The 21,323-nt window shown below is 38.3% G+C and overlaps 1 protein-coding gene across 2 annotated transcripts in view; it reads left to right on the top strand.

Moving 5' to 3' along the window:
* The window catches only part of LOC100393583 (uncharacterized), a 227,223-nt gene continuing 205,900 nt past the window's right edge, over nt 1-21,323 (top strand). Inside the window, exons 1-10 of one of the 2 annotated variants that reach the window (XM_078348925.1) lie at nt 1-178; nt 273-345; nt 2,129-2,159; nt 4,837-4,909; nt 9,755-9,812; nt 11,373-11,401; nt 11,496-11,568; nt 13,349-13,379; nt 16,062-16,134; nt 20,979-21,036. In XM_078348925.1, coding sequence (XP_078205051.1) covers nt 89-178; nt 273-345; nt 2,129-2,159; nt 4,837-4,909; nt 9,755-9,812; nt 11,373-11,401; nt 11,496-11,568; nt 13,349-13,379; nt 16,062-16,134; nt 20,979-21,036 — 589 coding nt within the window. In that variant the 5' untranslated portion in view covers nt 1-88. Of the gene's footprint in view, nt 346-2,128; nt 2,160-4,836; nt 4,910-9,754; nt 9,813-11,372; nt 11,402-11,495; nt 11,569-13,348; nt 13,380-16,061; nt 16,135-20,978; nt 21,037-21,323 lie in introns of both variants that reach the window. The other variant, XM_078348926.1, reaches the window with a different exon arrangement.

Raw genomic sequence — 21,323 nt, 5'->3', positions numbered from 1 at the left:
TGTTCCTGTTTCAAGACACAAAGCATAAAACCTTAAAGCCTACACGAATACGGGCAGGAAAATACAGGTTGATGCTAATACAGAATGAATGTATCTATATCTTTACCACATTTACATATGGTTTATTATGTATCCCTTTTTCTTTTCAGTGTCTTCTCAGAAACAACTGACCTTGGAGGTAATTACACCCTCATTTGTATTTTGAACTATTAACTGTGTAGTCTATGATATATCCTTTATGTGTTGATTATTTTTCTTCAAATCCCCTTCAGGCTATAAGTGATGAGAAAGATTTCGTTTCCAATATAGCCCCAGAAATAAAGGATGGATCAACATCTGAGACAGGTAATTTTATAATAAACATTTTATGTCAGGTTAATGCAAGGTAGAAGGGAAGTTCCCTTCCCAAATAAATTAGCAGCGGGCTCATTGAAACTGCACATTCTGTTTCAGGAAGCCTAAGTTTCTGCATTGTAATAAGTTATTTGGTGCCATTGATGCTGCTCGTCATTTTCCGTGATCTGAGTAGTATCATTGTAAACCTCTCTACGTCAAAACTAAATAGAAGAACCTCTGAAGAGAAATGCAACAGATAGCAAGCTAAAAGGACAGCATTATTTTGCTTTAATTCTACAGTATGTTTTCATCAAGAGGGGAAAGAGAAAGATTTGAAGCAATAGAAAGTATAGACATCAGACGATATCACAAAAAGCAGAGGGAAGAAGTGATCGTAACAACCCGTGAACACTGTAGAACAACAACTAAGGACACCACTGATGGAGTAATTACTTTCCTTCAGGAAGAGAGATTGTGAGGCAGGAGGGAGGGAAAAGAAGAAGTGATTTGTGTAATTTTGGGGATTCTGCTGAGGAAACCTGAGTGAACTCTCTTTAGTTGCATATAGAATATTTGCATAAAAGAAGATTTTATTGTGGCTGCTCCAGAAACTACAGGAAACAGGAAAGAGTGCTAGAATTGGGACAAACCACAGTGACTCATTACCATTCTTTGTTGCTATTAGGCGTCAGAGATAGATGTTTTGTTCATTTTAAGTACTGAAATAAGGTAAACTTGAATATGAATACATTGGCTCCATTGGTTTGATGAAATTTCTTTATAGGATAACATATTTCAAAGAAGACTATTTTAGAAAGAAAAGTTATGTTGAATTCATTAAGTGACTCAAAAAATATTTATTTTGAATGAATATTGGAGTGATATCTGAATGTAGAAGCTTATTAATATCTAGTGCTTGTAGCAGTTTTATTTAGTAGAAGTATGTCAAAACTGATAAAGGATGATACTGTTTATTGGGGCGTATGTGTCTTCCCGTGTTGCATGAGTGTGTGAAGAAATTTTCCGAAGGCTCAAGTAGAGGATTCCCTCAATGTAGGAAAGTCATTACACCACAAGGATGTGAGAAATAATATATATTATCTACAAGAATTCAGCAAACTTATATCCAAGCTGATCTAGTTAGGACCCTTCCCTGCAGAGACATGAGGTATACATTCAACTGAAGTGTCATTGTAATTGTATACCTTCTCAGTTACTGGTCAGGTTGAAGATCATGATGAATATTTGTAGTCCAATGGTATAAATTCTTCTGATGTGTTTCATGAAAGACATGTGGGAGTAGTGCCACCTGCTTTGACATTGATTCCCAGGTGTATGAGTTGCTCCTCTGATTTTAGATCACACTGGTTCTCATCACCTGGCGTATCCACATTGCTATTGACACTGAGTATTTTTAGAAATAGATATATCACAGGTGTGGGCCACCACACCTGACTACTTTTTGTATTTTTAGTAGGGACGAGGTTTCACCATGTTGGCCAGGCTTGTCTTTATTTACTGACCTCAAATGATCCACCCGCCTCGGCCTCCCAAAGTGCTGGGATTAGAGGCGCGAGCCACCACAAGCAGCCTGCATGATTATTGTTATAAAGATAGAATCTTGCTGTGCTGCCCAGGCTGGTCTCAAACTCCTGGGCTCCTCAAGTGATATTTCTGTCTCAGCCTTCTGAGTAAGTGAGATTATAGGAACAAGTTCTTGTGCTCTTTTATGTTTTCAGTATTCTATAGTTTTCTATTGTTTATTTAAAATACATTTTACTTTTTTTTAAAGTGCATCCTGCCGTTGACAAGCATTTAAACAGGTACGATTTTACAGATTTTTTTAAAGTGATGTGTTAACTAAGTGGATAGAGAGAATAGAGACTAGTATCTGTTTAGTGTTCTAAGCTATGTTAGACATCATATTACCTGATTCACATTTATCATCTCATGTCATCTTCACACAGCTTTACAAAGTATTGGTGCTATTATTGCTTTCTTACTGATGATGCAACTCTGGTTAAAATAGGTTGAAATTTTGGCTCATGATTCCGTAGTTAACAGGTAGCCAACCCATGATTTGACAAGCATCCTGCCTGGCTTTTCAAATCACTTTGCACCTAAGCATACTTAGAGAGAGGTGTGTGCAGCAATGGGATCAAGGTACTGGCTTAAATTAGATGAATTCAGAACGTCACGTTTTGTTATATATTAGTTCTCTTTAGAGTGTCCCTTAGAAGCTTGGCTACTCCAAAAGCTTGTCCTAATATGTTTGGAAATTACACTGGTAACCAGTCCCTGTTTGTTTTTTTTGTTGTTGTTGTTTAACAATCAATGTTTTGAAGGCAGATATCAATTATCTGTAGCCAAGGGACTCTAGGTGTTTCATAAGCAAGAGCAGATCAGTCCAAGAGAGAAATCATTTTACTGTACATGGAGAATATCAACACATACTCTATGTTATATTGACTATATTTGGCATATACGGAAAAGATATTTCTAATTCATTTCTCCACTTACTGACTACCCAGTTTGGTTTTCTCTTTGAGTACCCTGCCTAGTTCGATGAAGCTTTTTCTTGTTTTCTGGATTTACTTTTTTCTTTCTATGACATTTAAATAGTATTTTCTTGATTTCTTGTTACTTTCTCTTCTGCATTGCTTAGGTTTTTTTTTTTTTACTTTCTATTATTGTTTTCATGTATGGTAGCTAAATATTCCCCATTTTCCTATAGACAAAATCAGAAGTGCACAGAATTTCAGAATTTTAAGAAATCCTGGAGACTAAACAAAATATCCTCCATTAGTCAAATCTGTGTTTACCATCCCGATTAAATGGTTGCTTGGGTGGAGAATCTGAAACTGAAAGAGATAAAATTATTCAGTTGGATATTGTAAATGGCAGATATGAGATTTGCACTAGGTTTCTTGATTCAAAACCCAGTCTTCTTTCACATCATTTTGTCATTGAGTGTTTTTATAACAGAAAGAGGGAGTGGCTCTAGTGAACACAGTGGAAGAGGATGAGAATGGAATGAGCTGTTGAACTCAATGAAAGTGGATAAGAATGGAATTTGCAGGGCACAGCTAAGTTTGAAGAGAAATAAACCCTTGAGAAATTGGAAACACCGAATGTTGGGAGTAATGAAGAAAGGCATATTAAAATAGGGCATTCAAGGGGTTCTGAAAAGGCTGCTGCCTTTTTGTTCCTTTTTGAGGAACTACCAAACTTTAAAGATTTTATTAAAAAATGTTAAAAGAACTTGAGCCACTGGAAAGAGTCTCTGGAGTATATAGGAATGTGGTATTCTTCTTCCACCCAAGCTTACAGAGGCCTTAGAACACCTCACGAATTAGGGAGCTGGAGATTGCTTAAGTACATAGATCTGTGACCCAGGGCGGATGTAATTTTCTTTCTGCCTTTTTTTTCCAATTCTCCCATATACCTGTAGGTTAGGGCAATGGTAGGTTTGGTTGGTAAGTCGGTAATGAAGCTTCATTTGGGTACTTGGTAACATTCCTATGCTTGGGATTACTGACTGAGATTTACTTACTTTCCAGCAGCAGAGGAACAGAGAGCTCCTAATCTCAATTACTTTAGCTTGTCTTTTTAGGCATCTGTCCTTCCTAGGCTGAAGGTGTAGATTGGATACTGCCATGGGTCCCTGCAGGAGAGGGATCCAGAAGTGGGAGTCTATGGGAAGGAAGATAATTAGATAGTAACGAATGAAATGGAGCTGTAACTATTCAGTAGGGAGACTTTTCCCCAGTCTGACTTGGGTGTCTGAGTGTCTATGAAGATTGTTAATCTTGCTGGTTTTTGTGGACCTGAATTAGGGAGGATCTATATAATAACAGCAATTGAATTTTATAATTTTTAGTGTTTTAATCTTCTCTGAAGAATATTCGTGATAACAATGTAAACCTTTATATTTTGATTTTTGTGCCCTCAGCTTTCAAACATGTCCAGTGTTTCAGGGGGCTCCGTGTAGTTTTCTGGGGTAAACAGAATCAATGGGCACTGTTTACATGCTGAAGATCCATGACTCCCATTTTCCAGTGACACAGATTAATCTTTGAATCAGAAATAGATAATGGAGAAGAGACAGTGCATTTTCTACCTCGTTTTAGGTTATCACATTTATTCCAGTTCAGTAGCAAAAGTTCTGTCAGATATTAGATAATTTGTAAGGACAAATTATTGTCTGGTGGTGCCATTGTATTGCCTGTCAGTATTTGTTACGGGTTTAAGGGTGAGTGTTCATTGGATATTTAATAGGCGGGAGAGGTGGAGGCAGAAATAGGTAACTAAAATGTTTTCTAAAACAGAGGCCATATCTAAATTATATCAAGAAATATTATTTAATGTACAGCTAACTGACCTTCCTCAGACTTTGTTTTACCATCTTTTTGGGAGGGGACATGGATGTATAGACTGACAGTTTTGTTTTGTTTTAAGAAATGAACCTGCTCATTTCTGTTGTAACTTTTTCCTCTGTAGGCATTTCTGGGCACAGCGTGTTTTTCCCAAGTCTGGGCTAAAGGACGATTCTGATTCTGATTCTGATTCTGTGGTAAAGTACTCACTTGTAAAATTAAATTCTCACTCTGAATCTCATTTTGTATATTACTATCTTCTAGATGTAGCAGTTGTCTACCTATCAGTGTTTTACGGTTGCATTAAAAATTTTATTAGAGATAACCATTTCAAAGACATAGGAGGGGTTAATTTTTATTTTGTTTACTTGGCAAATAAGAAATAGTTGATAAGTACTTTGAGAGGTGGGATCTGAAAAAAATGGGCTGGAAAATATATGCTGACAGGAAAATGATGTTGGAGAATGCTTTCTTGCAATAGAGGAAATAGGAATGTTGGTCTAGACTTATTTGAGTAAGTGTCTTTATTTTGAGTTATAAATAATATGAGTATGAGTAATAATACTTCTGTTTAAATGTGTGTTTAATAGATTAAATGACATTACAGGAATCATGGAATCACCCTGCTACACATAGCGTATAGTTTCTTTTAATTTCTTTTACATTTACTTTGATATATACCATTTTTGCAGTGGACAGTTTCTTTATTTTTACCTTCGGTTCTATAATTAGACTAAAAGAATACCAGAGATTCTGGAAATTTGACTAGACAGGGTAACATATGCCTGTAGTCCCAGCTCTTCAAGAGATGAAGCTAGGAGAATTGCTTGAGTCCATGCAAGACCTTATCTCCAATTAAAAATAAAAAATTGTGGGAGATTAGAAATTTAAGTTCCCTTCTGAAATCTGTATTACAAAGGGTCTACACTGTGTTTTCTAAATATTTTTATAATTAAGAATGCGCTTTAAACGCTTCATCTATTGGAAGAATATACATTTTGTTAAAAAAAAAAAAAAACCACCTGTTTGATAAGCAGAGACTCTTCATATTCTTATGGTAAGACTTTAATTCCGCAAGGGTTTTGCATTATAATTTAAAAAAATATCCACTCGGGGTCCTTGTATCTCATTCTGAACTTCAAATTTTGGAGTCTTTTGCACTTTGTTCTTGAAAAAGTAGTTGTAAAGCTCCTGCATTACTATGAGCCACTTGAAATAGAGAACATATTTGTATGTATCCTGGAATACGTAGAATAATATCTTGCATATCAAATCAGTGTAACAGTTTTAGTGTGAATAAACAAACCAGAAAATGGGCTTTTATATAATGGAATGTTATAGTTAACACATATGCATAATATAGCTAATAATGAAATCTGTTAAATTTCTAGAATGTTTTCAGTTTATCTTTTCTTCTAAGGTTGACAATGTGTAAATTTACGTGACTTCTGTTTAGAAAATACATCATATGGAAGAAAATAAAAATTAGAAAAGATGGATTGAAATTGGAAAGGTGGATACAACATGTTTTCTAATACCTTCCAACTGGAAGCGTAGGTTAGGATTTTGGATAAAATTTTCTTAACTGTTAAAGCTCCAGTCATATTCTATTAAATATATATATTTCAAGGCATACATTATTCTTTGAAATTGTGAATAAAAATTATTAGTCCAGGAGGAAGATCCAAGATGCTCATTTAGGAGCAGCTCGGGATTGCAGCTCCCAGCGAAAGCGCAGAGGGTGAGTGGACACCGCATTTCCAGATGGATCTTTATTGCCCAGAGATCAGGAGATTCCCAGGCAGAGGAGCCCCATGAGTCACCAGTGCGGCTGTTTTGGCCAGCGCGGCTATTTTGCTGGTGCTCCAGCGTGGCAGTTCTCCATACAAAATACACTGGTGTGGTTGTCCTTTTAAGCTGGTGATTGGAACTCCAGGAAGTTAGAGTCGCCCATACACCTCATTAAACAGGGGTCTGAAACAGGGAGCCAGGCCAGGGGATTACCAGGTGAAAAAGTGCCACGAATCTCAGCGCCGTTGTTACAGACAGTGCAGTGGGTCACCGCATGGGAAATCACACAGATCCCGGTGTTTTTTCAGCAGGCGACTGGAACACCTGGGAGTCAACTGTTCAACTGAAAAAAAAAAAAGACTCTGAGGCAGGGAGCCAGGTGATCAGGCTCGGCGGGTCCCCCCCGCCCGCCCCCGCCACAAAACCCAGCAATTGGAAACCCTCTGGGTTGAGAGTTTCAAGGCAAGCACAGCTGAACCTGGGACAGTCCAGCTCTGTGGGGAAGGGGCATCTGCCATTACTGAGGCACTCCAAACCTACAGAGGTAGTCTGCCATTGCTGAGGCAGCCCACCATTGCTGAGGCAACCCGCCATTACAGAGAGAGTCTGCCATTACAGAGGTGGGCCAGCATTGCCGAGGCAGATCTACAAACACCCACATAAACAGGACTGCAGGGAAGTTCACATGGCAGCCGGGCAGAGCCCACAGCAGCTCAGCAAAGCCTCTGCAGGCAGACAGTGACTAGGCTGCCTCGTTGCTGGGCAGGGTAGCCCTGATAAAAAAGCAAGCAGCACAACAGAAACTCATAAATCAAGCCCTAACTCCCTGGGACAGAGCACCTGGGGAAAAAAAGGGGGATTTATGAGTTCTGCTGCAGCAGATTTAAACGTACCTGCCCAGCATCTCTGAGTGAACAATGGAGCTCACAGCTCAGCACTTGAGCTTCTATAAAGGAAAGACTGTCTCCTCAGGCAGCTCCCTGACCCCCATATATCCAAAGAGTCACCTCACAAAAAACTGATCAGCCTGACATTTGGCAGGCATCATTCTGGGACAAAGATAGAAGAAGAAGAAACTGGTAGCAACCCTTACTGTTCTGCAGCTGCTGCAGGTGATCCCCAGGCAAGCAGGGCCTGCGGTGGACCTCAGCAGTCCTACAGCAGAGGGGCCAGACTGTTAGAAGGAAAACTAAGAAACAGAAATAACTTCGTCATGAACAAACTGGATGTCCACTCAGAGACGCAATCTGAAAATCAGCAACTACAAAGAAGACAGGTGGATAGATCCACAAAGATGGGAAGAAACCAGTGCAAAAAGGAGGAAAACACCCAAAACCAGAACACCTCTCCTCCTGCAAGGAGTCACAACTCCTCACCAGCAAGGGAACAAGGCTGGACGGAGAATGCGTGTGATGAAATGACAGAATCAGACATCAGAAGGTGGGTAATGAGAAACTTCTGTGAGCTAAAATAACATGTTCTAACCCATGCAAAGAAACTAAGAACCTTGAAATAAGATTTGACATAATGCTAACGAGAATGGACAATGTAGAGAGGCATATAAGTGAATTGATGGAGCTGAGAAACACAACACGAGAACTTCGTGAAGCATACACAAGTTTCAACAGCTGAATTGACCAAGCAGAAGAAAGGATATCTGAGGTCGAAGATCAACTCAGTGAAACAGAATGAGAAGGCAAGATTAGAGAACAAAAGCATAAAAAGGAATGAACAAAGACCCCAAGAAATATGGGACTATGTGAAAAGACCTAATCTACGTTTCATAGGTGTACCTGAATGTGACGAAGAGAATGAATCCAAGCTGGAAAGTACTCTTCAGGATATTACCCAGGAAAACGTCTCCAACCTAGCAAGGCAGACCAATATTCCAGTGCAGGAAATACAGAGAACACCACAAGGATATTCCTCAAAACGAGCAACCCCAAGGCACGTAATCGTCAGATTCACCAGGGTTGAAATGAAGGAGAAAATGCTAAGGGCAGCCAGAGAGAAAGTTCAGGTTACCCACAAAGGGAAGCCTATCAGACTCACAGCAGATCTCTCAGCAGAAACCCCACAAGCCAGAGGAGAGTGGGGGCCGATATTCAACATCCTTAAAGAAAAGAACTTTCAACCCAGAATTTCATATCCAGCCAAACTAAGCTTCATAAATGAAGGAAAAATAAAATCCTTTGCGAACAAGCAAGTACTCAGAGATTTTGTCACCACCACGCCTGCTTTACAAGAGCTCCTGAAAGAGGCACTACACATAGAAAGGGACAACCAGTACCAGCCACTCCAAAAACATACCAAATGGTAAAGAGCATCAACAAAATGAAGAATCTGCATCAACTAAAGGGCAGAATAGCCAGCTAGCATCAAAATGGCAGTATCAAATTCACACATAACAATATTAACCCTAAATGTAAATGGACTAAACGCCCCAATCAAAAGACACAGACTGGCAAATCGGATAAAAAGCCAAAACCCGTGGGTGTGCTGTATCCAGAAAATCCATCTCACACGATTTACCTCAGTCTTAACTTTTTCCTTGCAGAACACATGTCTTTAGTGTCTGTTTTTTTATTTCACCTCTGTTTCTATTATGAGCATACTTATTGCAGCTTTCTCTTTAGCAGCTATGTGTGGCTTTCATTCATCAATCATTACTCTATAAGGTGGATGGTTGTTTTGTTCTCTATTTTTTGGAAGGAGACGAAGTTATATAATAATTTGTTCTTAGCTTTCAACACAGAGAATACAAGCAACTTGTACTGTTTCCAATGCCAACCCATTTAAATATAGTACTACTAAAAGCCACAGGCTCACATTTTATTCCCACAAAATGTAATTCACACAGATAGATATAATGCATAGATATTTTGAAAAATAATGTGGTTAATTTACTTTTGTATTATTATTCTTATTCAGTGATACCCTAAATTACATACGAGTAAATTTTTGTCCTAGGTTGTTGTGGATAGGAAAAGAAACTAATAGTATCATAGTATTTATATAATAAAAAACTAGAGCTGAAAGGAGTCACATTTTGAGACTATCTATAACACCAGTCATAATCATCAGGGCATTAGAATATGTAGATAAGTAAATGGCAGTCTCAAAATTTGAATCTACCTATGTGTAACTTCAAAAGCTGTACATTTTGTGTTATATTAGGTAGTAATGGCAGCTATTATAATTATTTTAACTTGCTGTATGTTATTCTTAAACTGATTGTGTTTTTCTTCTAGATTGTTTCAAGACCACATGAAATAAAGAGGATTCCTCATGAAGATTCTTTAAAAAATTGTAAGCTGTTTACGCCTTTCTATTATATTATTTACTGATTCTTCTTTTTTCTTTTCTTTCTTTGTTTCTGTTTCTTTTTAATTTTAAGACACAGTCTCACACTTTCTGCTGCCCAGGCTAGAGTGCAATGGCACAGACATGGCTCATTGCAACCTCCATCTCTTGGAATCAAGTGATTCTCCTGCCCCCACCTCCCTAGTAGCTGGCACTACAGGTGTGTGCCACCACACCAGCTAATTTTTGTATTTTTAGAAGCGATGGGGTTTCACCATGTTGGCCATGATGGTCTCAATCACCTGACTTCCAGGGATTCTGCCTCCCAAAGTGCTGGGATTACAAGCTTTAGCCACCATGTCCGGTGTGCATGATTATTTCTATAAAGATAGAATCTTGCTATGTTGGCCTGGCTGGTCTCAAACTCCTGGGTTGCTCAAGTGATACTTCTGTCTCAGCCTTCTGAGTAGCTGAGATTATATTAACAAGCCACTGTGCCCTTTTATGTTTTTAATATTCTATCCTGTGTTTGTCTATACTAGCCTTTGTTACTCTTGGGCATCGGAGACATATGTTTTGTTGACGTTAGTTATTTGAATGAGATAAACATGAATATACATACGTACATTCACTTTGTTTTTTGAGGAGCTAACTTTTGGATCAAATAGCAGTTTAATAAAAGTTCTTTAGTGAAAAACATGATACTTCAAACCAGACTATATTGGAAAGAAAATAATGTTGAAATCATTAATTGACTCCCAAATAGTTTATTTTCAATGAATATTGGAGTGATATCTGAATGTAGAAGCTTATTAATATCTAGTGCTTGTAGCAGTTTTATTTAGTAGAAGTATGTCAAAACTGATAAAGGATGATACTGTTTATTGAGGCCTATGAGTCTGACCGTGTTGCATGAGTGTGTGAAGAAACTTTCAGCAAGCTCAAGTAGAGGATTCCCTCAATGTAGGAAAGTCATTACACCACAAGGGTTTGAGAAATAATGGATATTATCTACAAGTATTCACCCAACTTATATCCAAGCTGATCTATTTAGGACCCTTCCCTGTAGACATGAAGTATACATTCAACTGAAGTGTCATTGTAATTGTGTACCTTCTCAGTTATTGGGCAAGTTAAAGAGCATGAGGAATATTTGTAGTCTAGTGCTATAAATTCTTTTGACGTGTTGCATGAAAGATATGTGAGAGTAGTGCCACCTGCTTTGACATTGATTCCCAGGTGTCTGAGTTGCTTCTCTGGTTTTAGATCACATTGGTCCTCATTCCTCAGCATATTGACATTGATACTGATACTCTCATTTTTGAAATATTTATATGAAAAATTACATCGCATTTGAAATTGTCAGAGTATATATTGTGAAGCCTGTATTGTTGCTTTCTTCAGTGTGTTTCTGTCATGTTCCTGTTTCAAGACACAAAGCATAAAACCTCAAAGCCTACACGAATACGGGCAGGAAAAGACAGGTTGATGCTAATACGGAATGAATGTATCTATATCTTTACCACATTTACATATGGTTTATTATGTATCCCTTTTTCTTTTCAGTGTCTTCTCAGAAACAACTGACCTTGGAGGTAATTACACCCTCATTTGTATTTTGAACTATTAACTGTGTAGTCTATGATATATCCTTTATGTGTTGGTTATTTTTCTTCAAATCCCCTTCAGGCTATAAGTGATGAGAAAGATTTCGTTTCCAATATAGCCCCAGAAATAAAGGATGGATCAACATCTGAGACAGGTAATTTTATAATAAACATTTTATGTCAGGTTAATGCAAGGTAGAAGGGAAGTTCCCTTCCCAAATAAATTAGCAGCGGGCTCATTGAAACTGCACATTCTGTTTCAGGAAGCCTAAGTTTCTGCATTGTAATAAGTTATTTGGTGCCATTGATGCTGCTCGTCATTTTCCGTGATCTGAGTAGTATCATTGTAAACCTCTCTACGTCAAAACTAAATAGAAGAACCTCTGAAGAGCAATGCAACAGATAGCAAGCTAAAAGGACAGCATTATTTTGCTTTAATTCTACAGTATGTTTTCATCAAGAGGGGAAAGAGAAAGATTTGAAGCAATAGAAAGTATAGACATCAGACGATATCACAAAAAGCAGAGGGAAGAAGTGATCGTAACAACCCGTGAACACTGTAGAACAACAACTAAGGACACCACTGATGGAGTAATTACTTTCCTTCAGGAAGAGAGATTGTGAGGCAGGAGGGAGGGAAAAGAAGTGATTTGTGTAATTTTGGGGATTCTGCTGAGCAAACCTGAGTGAACTCTCTTTAGTTGCATATAGAATATTTGCATAAAAGAAGGTTTTATTGTGGCTGCTCCAGAAACTACTGGAAACAGGAAAGAGTGCTAGAATTGGGACAAACCACAGTGACTCATTACCATTCTTTGTTGCTATTAGGCGTCAGAGATAGATGTTTTGTTCATTTTAAGTACTGAAATAAGGTAAACTTGAATATGAATACATTGGCTCCATTGGTTTGATGAAATTTCTTTATAGGATAACATATTTCAAAGAAGACTATTTTAGAAAGAAAAGTTATGTTGAATTCATTAAGTGACTCAAAAAATATTTATTTTGAATGAATATTGGAGTGATATCTGAATGTAGAAGCTTATTAATATCTAGTGCTTGTAGCAGTTTTATTTAGTAGAAGTATGTCAAAACTGATAAAGGATGATACTGTTTATTGGGGCGTATGTGTCTTCCCGTGTTGCATGAGTGTGTGAAGAAATTTTCCGAAGGCTCAAGTAGAGGATTCCCTCAATGTAGGAAAGTCATTACACCACAAGGATGTGAGAAATAATATATATTATCTACAAGAATTCAGCAAACTTATATCCAAGCTGATCTAGTTAGGACCCTTCCCTGCAGAGACATGAGGTATACATTCAACTGAAGTGTCATTGTAATTGTATACCTTCTCAGTTACTGGTCAGGTTGAAGATCATGATGAATATTTGTAGTCCAATGGTATAAATTCTTCTGATGTGTTTCATGAAAGACATGTGGGAGTAGTGCCACCTGCTTTGACATTGATTCCCAGGTGTATGAGTTGCTCCTCTGATTTTAGATCACACTGGTTCTCATCACCTGGCGTATCCACATTGCTATTGACACTGAGTATTTTTAGAAATAGATATATCACAGGTGTGGGCCACCACACCTGACTACTTTTTGTATTTTTAGTAGGGACGAGGTTTCACCATGTTGGCCAGGCTTGTCTTTATTTACTGACCTCAAATGATCCACCCGCCTCGGCCTCCCAAAGTGCTGGGATTAGAGGCGCGAGCCACCACAAGCAGCCTGCATGATTATTGTTATAAAGATAGAATCTTGCTGTGCTGCCCAGGCTGGTCTCAAACTCCTGGGCTCCTCAAGTGATATTTCTGTCTCAGCCTTCTGAGTAAGTGAGATTATAGGAACAAGTTCTTGTGCTCTTTTATGTTTTCAGTATTCTATAGTTTTCTATTGTTTATTTAAAATACATTTTACTTTTTTTTAAAGTGCATCCTGCCGTTGACAAGCATTTAAACAGGTACGATTTTACAGATTTTTTTAAAGTGATGTGTTAACTAAGTGGATAGAGAGAATAGAGACTAGTATCTGTTTAGTGTTCTAAGCTATGTTAGACATCATATTACCTGATTCACATTTATCATCTCATGTCATCTTCACACAGCTTTACAAAGTATTGGTGCTATTATTGCTTTCTTACTGATGATGCAACTCTGGTTAAAATAGGTTGAAATTTTGGCTCATGATTCCGTAGTTAACAGGTAGCCAACCCATGATTTGACAAGCATCCTGCCTGGCTTTTCAAATCACTTTGCACCTAAGCATACTTAGAGAGAGGTGTGTGCAGCAATGGGATCAAGGTACTGGCTTAAATTAGATGAATTCAGAACGTCACGTTTTGTTATATATTAGTTCTCTTTAGAGTGTCCCTTAGAAGCTTGGCTACTCCAAAAGCTTGTCCTAATATGTTTGGAAATTACACTGGTAACCAGTCCCTGTTTGTTTTTTTTTGTTGTTGTTGTTTAACAATCAATGTTTTGAAGGCAGATATCAATTATCTGTAGCCAAGGGACTCTAGGTGTTTCATAAGCAAGAGCAGATCAGTCCAAGAGAGAAATCATTTTACTGTACATGGAGAATATCAACACATACTCTATGTTATATTGACTATATTTGGCATATACGGAAAAGATATTTCTAATTCATTTCTCCACTTACTGACTACCCAGTTTGGTTTTCTCTTTGAGTACCCTGCCTAGTTCGATGAAGCTTTTTCTTGTTTTCTGGATTTACTTTTTTCTTTCTATGACATTTAAATAGTATTTTCTTGATTTCTTGTTACTTTCTCTTCTGCATTGCTTAGGTTTTTTTTTTTTTTTACTTTCTATTATTGTTTTCATGTATGGTAGCTAAATATTCCCCATTTTCCTATAGACAAAATCAGAAGTGCACAGAATTTCAGAATTTTAAGAAATCCTGGAGACTAAACAAAATATCCTCCATTAGTCAAATCTGTGTTTACCATCCCGATTAAATGGTTGTTTGGGTGGAGAATCTGAAACTGAAAGAGATAAAATTATTCAGTTGGATATTGTAAATGGCAGATATGAGATTTGCACTAGGTTTCTTGATTCAAAACCCAGTCTTCTTTCACATCATTTTGTCATTGAGTGTTTTTATAACAGAAAGAGGGAGTGGCTCTAGTGAACACAGTGGAAGAGGATGAGAATGGAATGAGCTGTTGAACTCAATGAAAGTGGATAAGAATGGAATTTGCAGGGCACAGCTAAGTTTGAAGAGAAATAAACCCTTGAGAAATTGGAAACACCGAATGTTGGGAGTAATGAAGAAAGGCATATTAAAATAGGGCATTCAAGGGGTTCTGAAAAGGCTGCTGCCTTTTTGTTCCTTTTTGAGGAACTACCAAACTTTAAAGATTTTATTGAAAAATGTTAAAAGAACTTGAGCCACTGGAAAGAGTCTCTGGAGTATATAGGAATGTGGTATTATCTTCTTCCACCCAAGCTTACAGAGGCCTTAGAACACCTCACGAATTAGGGAGCTGGAGATTGCTTAAGTACATAGATCTGTGACCCAGGGCGGATGTAATTTTCTTTCTGCCTTTTTTTTCCAATTCTCCCATATACCTGTAGGTTAGGGCAATGGTAGGTTTGGTTGGTAAGTCGGTAATGAAGCTTCATTTGGGTACTTGGTAACATTCCTATGCTTGGGATTACTGACTGAGATTTACTTACTTTCCAGCAGCAGAGGAACAGAGAGCTCCTAATCTCAATTACTTTAGCTTGTCTTTTTAGGCATCTGTCCTTCCTAGGCTGAAGGTGTAGATTGGATACTGCCATGGGTCCCTGCAGGGGAGGGATCCAGAAGTGGGAGTCTATGGGAAGGAAGATAATTAGATAGTAACGAATGAAATGGAGCTGTAACTATTCAGTAGGGAGACTTTTCCCCAGTCTGACTTGGGTGTCTGAGTGTCTATGAAGATTGTTAATCTTGCTGGTTTTTGTGGACCTGAATTAGGGAGGATCTATATAATAACAGCAATTGAATTTTATAATTTTTAGTGTTTTAATCTTCTCTGAAGAATATTCGTGATAACAATGTAAACCTTTATATTTTGATTTTTGTGCCCTCAGCTTTCAAACATGTCCAGTGTTTCAGGGGGCTCCGTGTAGTTTTCTGGGGTAAACAGAATCAATGGGCACTGTTTACATGCTGAAGATCCATGACTCCCATTTTCCAGTGACACAGATTAATCTTTGAATCAGAAATAGATAATGGAGAAGAGACAGTGCATTTTCTACCTCGTTTTAGGTTATCACATTTATTCCAGTTCAGTAGCAAAAGTTCTGTCAGATATTAGATAATTTGTAAGGACAAATTATTGTCTGGTGGTGCCATTGTATTGCCTGTCAGTATTTGTTACGGGTTTAAGGGTGAGTGTTCATTGGATATTTAATAGGCGGGAGAGGTGGAGGCAGAAATAGGTAACTAAAATGTTTTCTAAAACAGAGGCCATATCTACATTATACCAAGAAATATTATTTAATGTACAGCTAACTGACCTTCCTCAGACTTTGTTTTACCATCTTTTTGGGAGGGGACATGGATGTATAGACTGACAGTTTTGTTTTGTTTTAAGAAATGAACCTGCTCATTTCTGTTGTAACTTTTTCCTCTGTAGGCATTTCTGGGCACAGCGTGTTTTTCCCAAGTCTGGGCTAAAGGACGATTCTGATTCTGATTCTGATTCTGTGGTAAAGTACTCACTTGTAAAATTAAATTCTCACTCTGAATCTCATTTTGTATATTACTATCTTCTAGATGTAGCAGTTGTCTACCTATCAGTGTTTTACGGTTGCATTAAAAATTTTATTAGAGATAACCATTTCAAAGACATAGGAGGGGTTAATTTTTATTTTGTTTACTTGGCAAATAAGAAATAGTTGATAAGTACTTTGAGAGGTGGGATCTGAAAAAAATGGGCTGGAAAATATATGCTGACAGGAAAATGATGTTGGAGAATGCTTTCTTGCAATAGAGGAAATAGGAATGTTGGTCTAGACTTATTTGAGTAAGTGTCTTTATTTTGAGTTATAAATAATATGAGTATGAGTAATAATACTTCTGTTTAAATGTGTGTTTAATAGATTAAATGACATTACAGGAATCATGGAATCACCCTGCTACACATAGCGTATAGTTTCTTTTAATTTCTTTTACATTTACTTTGATATATACCATTTTTGCAGTGGACAGTTTCTTTATTTTTACCTTCGGTTCTATAATTAGACTAAAAGAATACCAGAGATTCTGGAAATTTGACTAGACAGGGTAACATATGCCTGTAGTCCCAGCTCTTCAAGAGATGAAGCTAGGAGAATTGCTTGAGTCCATGCAAGACCTTATCTCCAATTAAAAATAAAAAATTGTGGGAGATTAGAAATTTAAGTTCCCTTCTGAAATCTGTATTACAAAGGGTCTACACTGTGTTTTCTAAATATTTTTATAATTAAGAATGCGCTTTAAACGCTTCATCTATTGGAAGAATATACATTTTGTTAAAAAAAAAAAAAACCACCTGTTTGATAAGCAGAGACTCTTCATATTCTTATGGTAAGACTTTAATTCCGCAAGGGTTTTGCATTATAATTTAAAAAAATATCCACTCGGGGTCCTTGTATCTCATTCTGAACTTCAAATTTTGGAGTCTTTTGCACTTTGTTCTTGAAAAAGTAGTTGTAAAGCTCCTGCATTACTATGAGCCACTTGAAATAGAGAACATATTTGTATGTATCCTGGAATACGTAGAATAATATCTTGCATATCAAATCAGTGTAACAGTTTTAGTGTGAATAAACAAACCAGAAAATGGGCTTTTATATAATGGAATGTTATAGTTAACACATATGCATAATATAGCTAATAATGAAATCTGTTAAATTTCTAGAATGTTTTCAGTTTATCTTTTCTTCTAAGGTTGACAATGTGTAAATTTACGTGACTTCTGTTTATAAAATACATCATATGGAAGAAAATAAAAATTAGAAAAGATGGATTGAAATTGGAAAGGTGGATACAACATGTTTTCTAATACCTTCCAACTGGAAGCGTAGGTTAGGATTTTGGATAAAATTTTCTTAACTGTTAAAGCTCCAGTCATATTCTATTAAATATATATATTTCAAGGCATACATTATTCTTTGAAATTGTGAATAAAAATTATTAGTCCAGGAGGAAGATCCAAGATGCTCATTTAGGAGCAGCTCGGGATTGCAGCTCCCAGCGAAAGCGCAGAGGGTGAGTGGACACCGCATTTCCAGATGGATCTTTATTGCCCAGAGATCAGGAGATTCCCAGGCAGAGGAGCCCCATGAGTCACCAGTGCGGCTGTTTTGGCCAGCGCGGCTATTTTGCTGGTGCTCCAGCGTGGCAGTTCTCCATACAAAATACACTGGTGTGGTTGTCCTTTTAAGCTGGTGATTGGAACTCCAGGAAGTTAGAGTCGCCCATACACCTCATTAAACAGGGGTCTGAAACAGGGAGCCAGGCCAGGGGATTACCAGGTGAAAAAGTGCCACGAATCTCAGCGCCGTTGTTTCAGACAGTGCAGTGGGTCACCGCATGGGAAATCACACAGATCCCGGTGTTTTTTCAGCAGGCGACTGGAACACCTGGGAGTCAACTGTTCAACTGAAAAAAAAAAAAGACTCTGAGGCAGGGAGCCAGGTGATCAGGCTCGGCGGGTCCCCCCCGCCCGCCCCCGCCACAAAACCCAGCAATTGGAAACCCTCTGGGTTGAGAGTTTCAAGGCAAGCACAGCTGAACCTGGGACAGTCCAGCTCTGTGGGGAAGGGGCATCTGCCATTACTGAGGCACTCCAAACCTACAGAGGTAGTCTGCCATTGCTGAGGCAGCCCACCATTGCTGAGGCAACCCGCCATTACAGAGAGAGTCTGCCATTACAGAGGTGGGCCAGCATTGCCGAGGCAGATCTACAAACACCCACATAAACAGGACTGCAGGGAAGTTCACATGGCAGCCGGGCAGAGCCCACAGCAGCTCAGCAAAGCCTCTGCAGGCAGACAGTGACTAGGCTGCCTCGTTGCTGGGCAGGGTAGCCCTGATAAAAAAGCAAGCAGCACAACAGAAACTCATAAATCAAGCCCTAACTCCCTGGGACAGAGCACCTGGGGAAAAAAAGGGGGATTTATGAGTTCTGCTGCAGCAGATTTAAACGTACCTGCCCAGCATCTCTGAGTGAACAATGGAGCTCACAGCTCAGCACTTGAGCTTCTATAAAGGAAAGACTGTCTCCTCAGGCAGCTCCCTGACCCCCATATATCCAAAGAGTCACCTCACAAAAAACTGATCAGCCTGACATTTGGCAGGCATCATTCTGGGACAAAGATAGAAGAAGAAGAAACTGGTAGCAACCCTTACTGTTCTGCAGCTGCTGCAGGTGATCCCCAGGCAAGCAGGGCCTGCGGTGGACCTCAGCAGTCCTACAGCAGAGGGGCCAGACTGTTAGAAGGAAAACTAAGAAACAGAAATAACTTCGTCATGAACAAACTGGATGTCCACTCAGAGACGCAATCTGAAAATCAGCAACTACAAAGAAGACAGGTGGATAGATCCACAAAGATGGGAAGAAACCAGTGCAAAAAGGAGGAAAACACCCAAAACCAGAACACCTCTCCTCCTGCAAGGAGTCACAACTCCTCACCAGCAAGGGAACAAGGCTGGACGGAGAATGCGTGTGATGAAATGACAGAATCAGACATCAGAAGGTGGGTAATGAGAAACTTCTGTGAGCTAAAATAACATGTTCTAACCCATGCAAAGAAACTAAGAACCTTGAAATAAGATTTGACATAATGCTAACGAGAATGGACAATGTAGAGAGGCATATAAGTGAATTGATGGAGCTGAGAAACACAACACGAGAACTTCGTGAAGCATACACAAGTTTCAACAGCTGAATTGACCAAGCAGAAGAAAGGATATCTGAGGTCGAAGATCAACTCAGTGAAACAGAATGAGAAGGCAAGATTAGAGAACAAAAGCATAAAAAGGAATGAACAAAGACCCCAAGAAATATGGGACTATGTGAAAAGACCTAATCTACGTTTCATAGGTGTACCTGAATGTGACGAAGAGAATGAATCCAAGCTGGAAAGTACTCTTCAGGATATTACCCAGGAAAACGTCTCCAACCTAGCAAGGCAGACCAATATTCCAGTGCAGGAAATACAGAGAACACCACAAGGATATTCCTCAAAACGAGCAACCCCAAGGCACGTAATCGTCAGATTCACCAGGGTTGAAATGAAGGAGAAAATGCTAAGGGCAGCCAGAGAGAAAGTTCAGGTTACCCACAAAGGGAAGCCTATCAGACTCACAGCAGATCTCTCAGCAGAAACCCCACAAGCCAGAGGAGAGTGGGGGCCGATATTCAACATCCTTAAAGAAAAGAACTTTCAACCCAGAATTTCATATCCAGCCAAACTAAGCTTCATAAATGAAGGAAAAATAAAATCCTTTGCGAACAAGCAAGTACTCAGAGATTTTGTCACCACCACGCCTGCTTTACAAGAGCTCCTGAAAGAGGCACTACACATAGAAAGGGACAACCAGTACCAGCCACTCCAAAAACATACCAAATGGTAAAGAGCATCAACAAAATGAAGAATCTGCATCAACTAAAGGGCAGAATAGCCAGCTAGCATCAAAATGGCAGTATCAAATTCACACATAACAATATTAACCCTAAATGTAAATGGACTAAACGCCCCAATCAAAAGACACAGACTGGCAAATCGGATAAAAAGCCAAAACCCGTGGGTGTGCTGTATCCAGAAAATCCATCTCACACGATTTACCTCAGTCTTAACTTTTTCCTTGCAGAACACATGTCTTTAGTGTCTGTTTTTTTATTTCACCTCTGTTTCTATTATGAGCATACTTATTGCAGCTTTCTCTTTAGCAGCTATGTGTGGCTTTCATTCATCAATCATTACTCTATAAGGTGGATGGTTGTTTTGTTCTCTATTTTTTGGAAGGAGACGAAGTTATATTATAATTTGTTCTTAGCTTTCAACACAGAGAATACAAGCAACTTGTACTGTTTCCAATGCCAACCCATTTAAATATAGTACTACTAAAAGCCACAGGCTCACATTTTATTCCCACAAAATGTAATTCACACAGATAGATATAATGCATAGATATTTTGAAAAATAATGTGGTTAATTTACTTTTGTATTATTATTCTTATTCAGTGATACCCTAAATTACATACGAGTAAATTTTTGTCCTAGGTTGTTGTGGATAGGAAAAGAAACTAATAGTATCATAGTATTTATATAATAAAAAACTAGAGCTGAAAGGAGTCACATTTTGAGACTATCTATAACACCAGTCATAATCATCAGGGCATTAGAATATGTAGATAAGTAAATGGCAGTCTCAAAATTTGAATCTACCTATGTGTAACTTCAAAAGCTGTACATTTTGTGTTATATTAGGTAGTAATGGCAGCTATTATAATTATTTTAACTTGCTGTATGTTATTCTTAAACTGATTGTGTTTTTCTTCTAGATTGTTTCAAGACCACATGAAATAAAGAGGATTCCTCATGAAGATTCTTTAAAAAATTGTAAGCTGTTTAAGCCTTTCTATTATATTATTTACTGATTCTTCTTTTTTCTTTTCTTTCTTTGTTTCTGTTTTTTTTTTTTAATTTTAAGACACAGTCTCATACTTTCTGCTGCCCAGGCTAGAGTGCAATGGCACAGACATGGCTCATTGCAACATCCATCTCTTGGAATCAAGTGATTCTCCTGCCCCCACCTCCCTAGTAGCTGGCACTACAGGTGTGTGCCACCACACCAGCTAATTTTTGTATCATTAGAAGCGATGGGGTTTCACCATGTTGGCCATGAT

This window comes from Callithrix jacchus, chromosome 14 (genome assembly GCF_049354715.1).
Source record: "Callithrix jacchus isolate 240 chromosome 14, calJac240_pri, whole genome shotgun sequence".
NCBI lineage: Eukaryota > Metazoa > Chordata > Mammalia > Primates > Cebidae > Callithrix > Callithrix jacchus.
The sequence above is the reverse complement of the archived record's forward strand: the minus strand, read 5'-3'. Positions and strand labels throughout refer to the sequence as shown.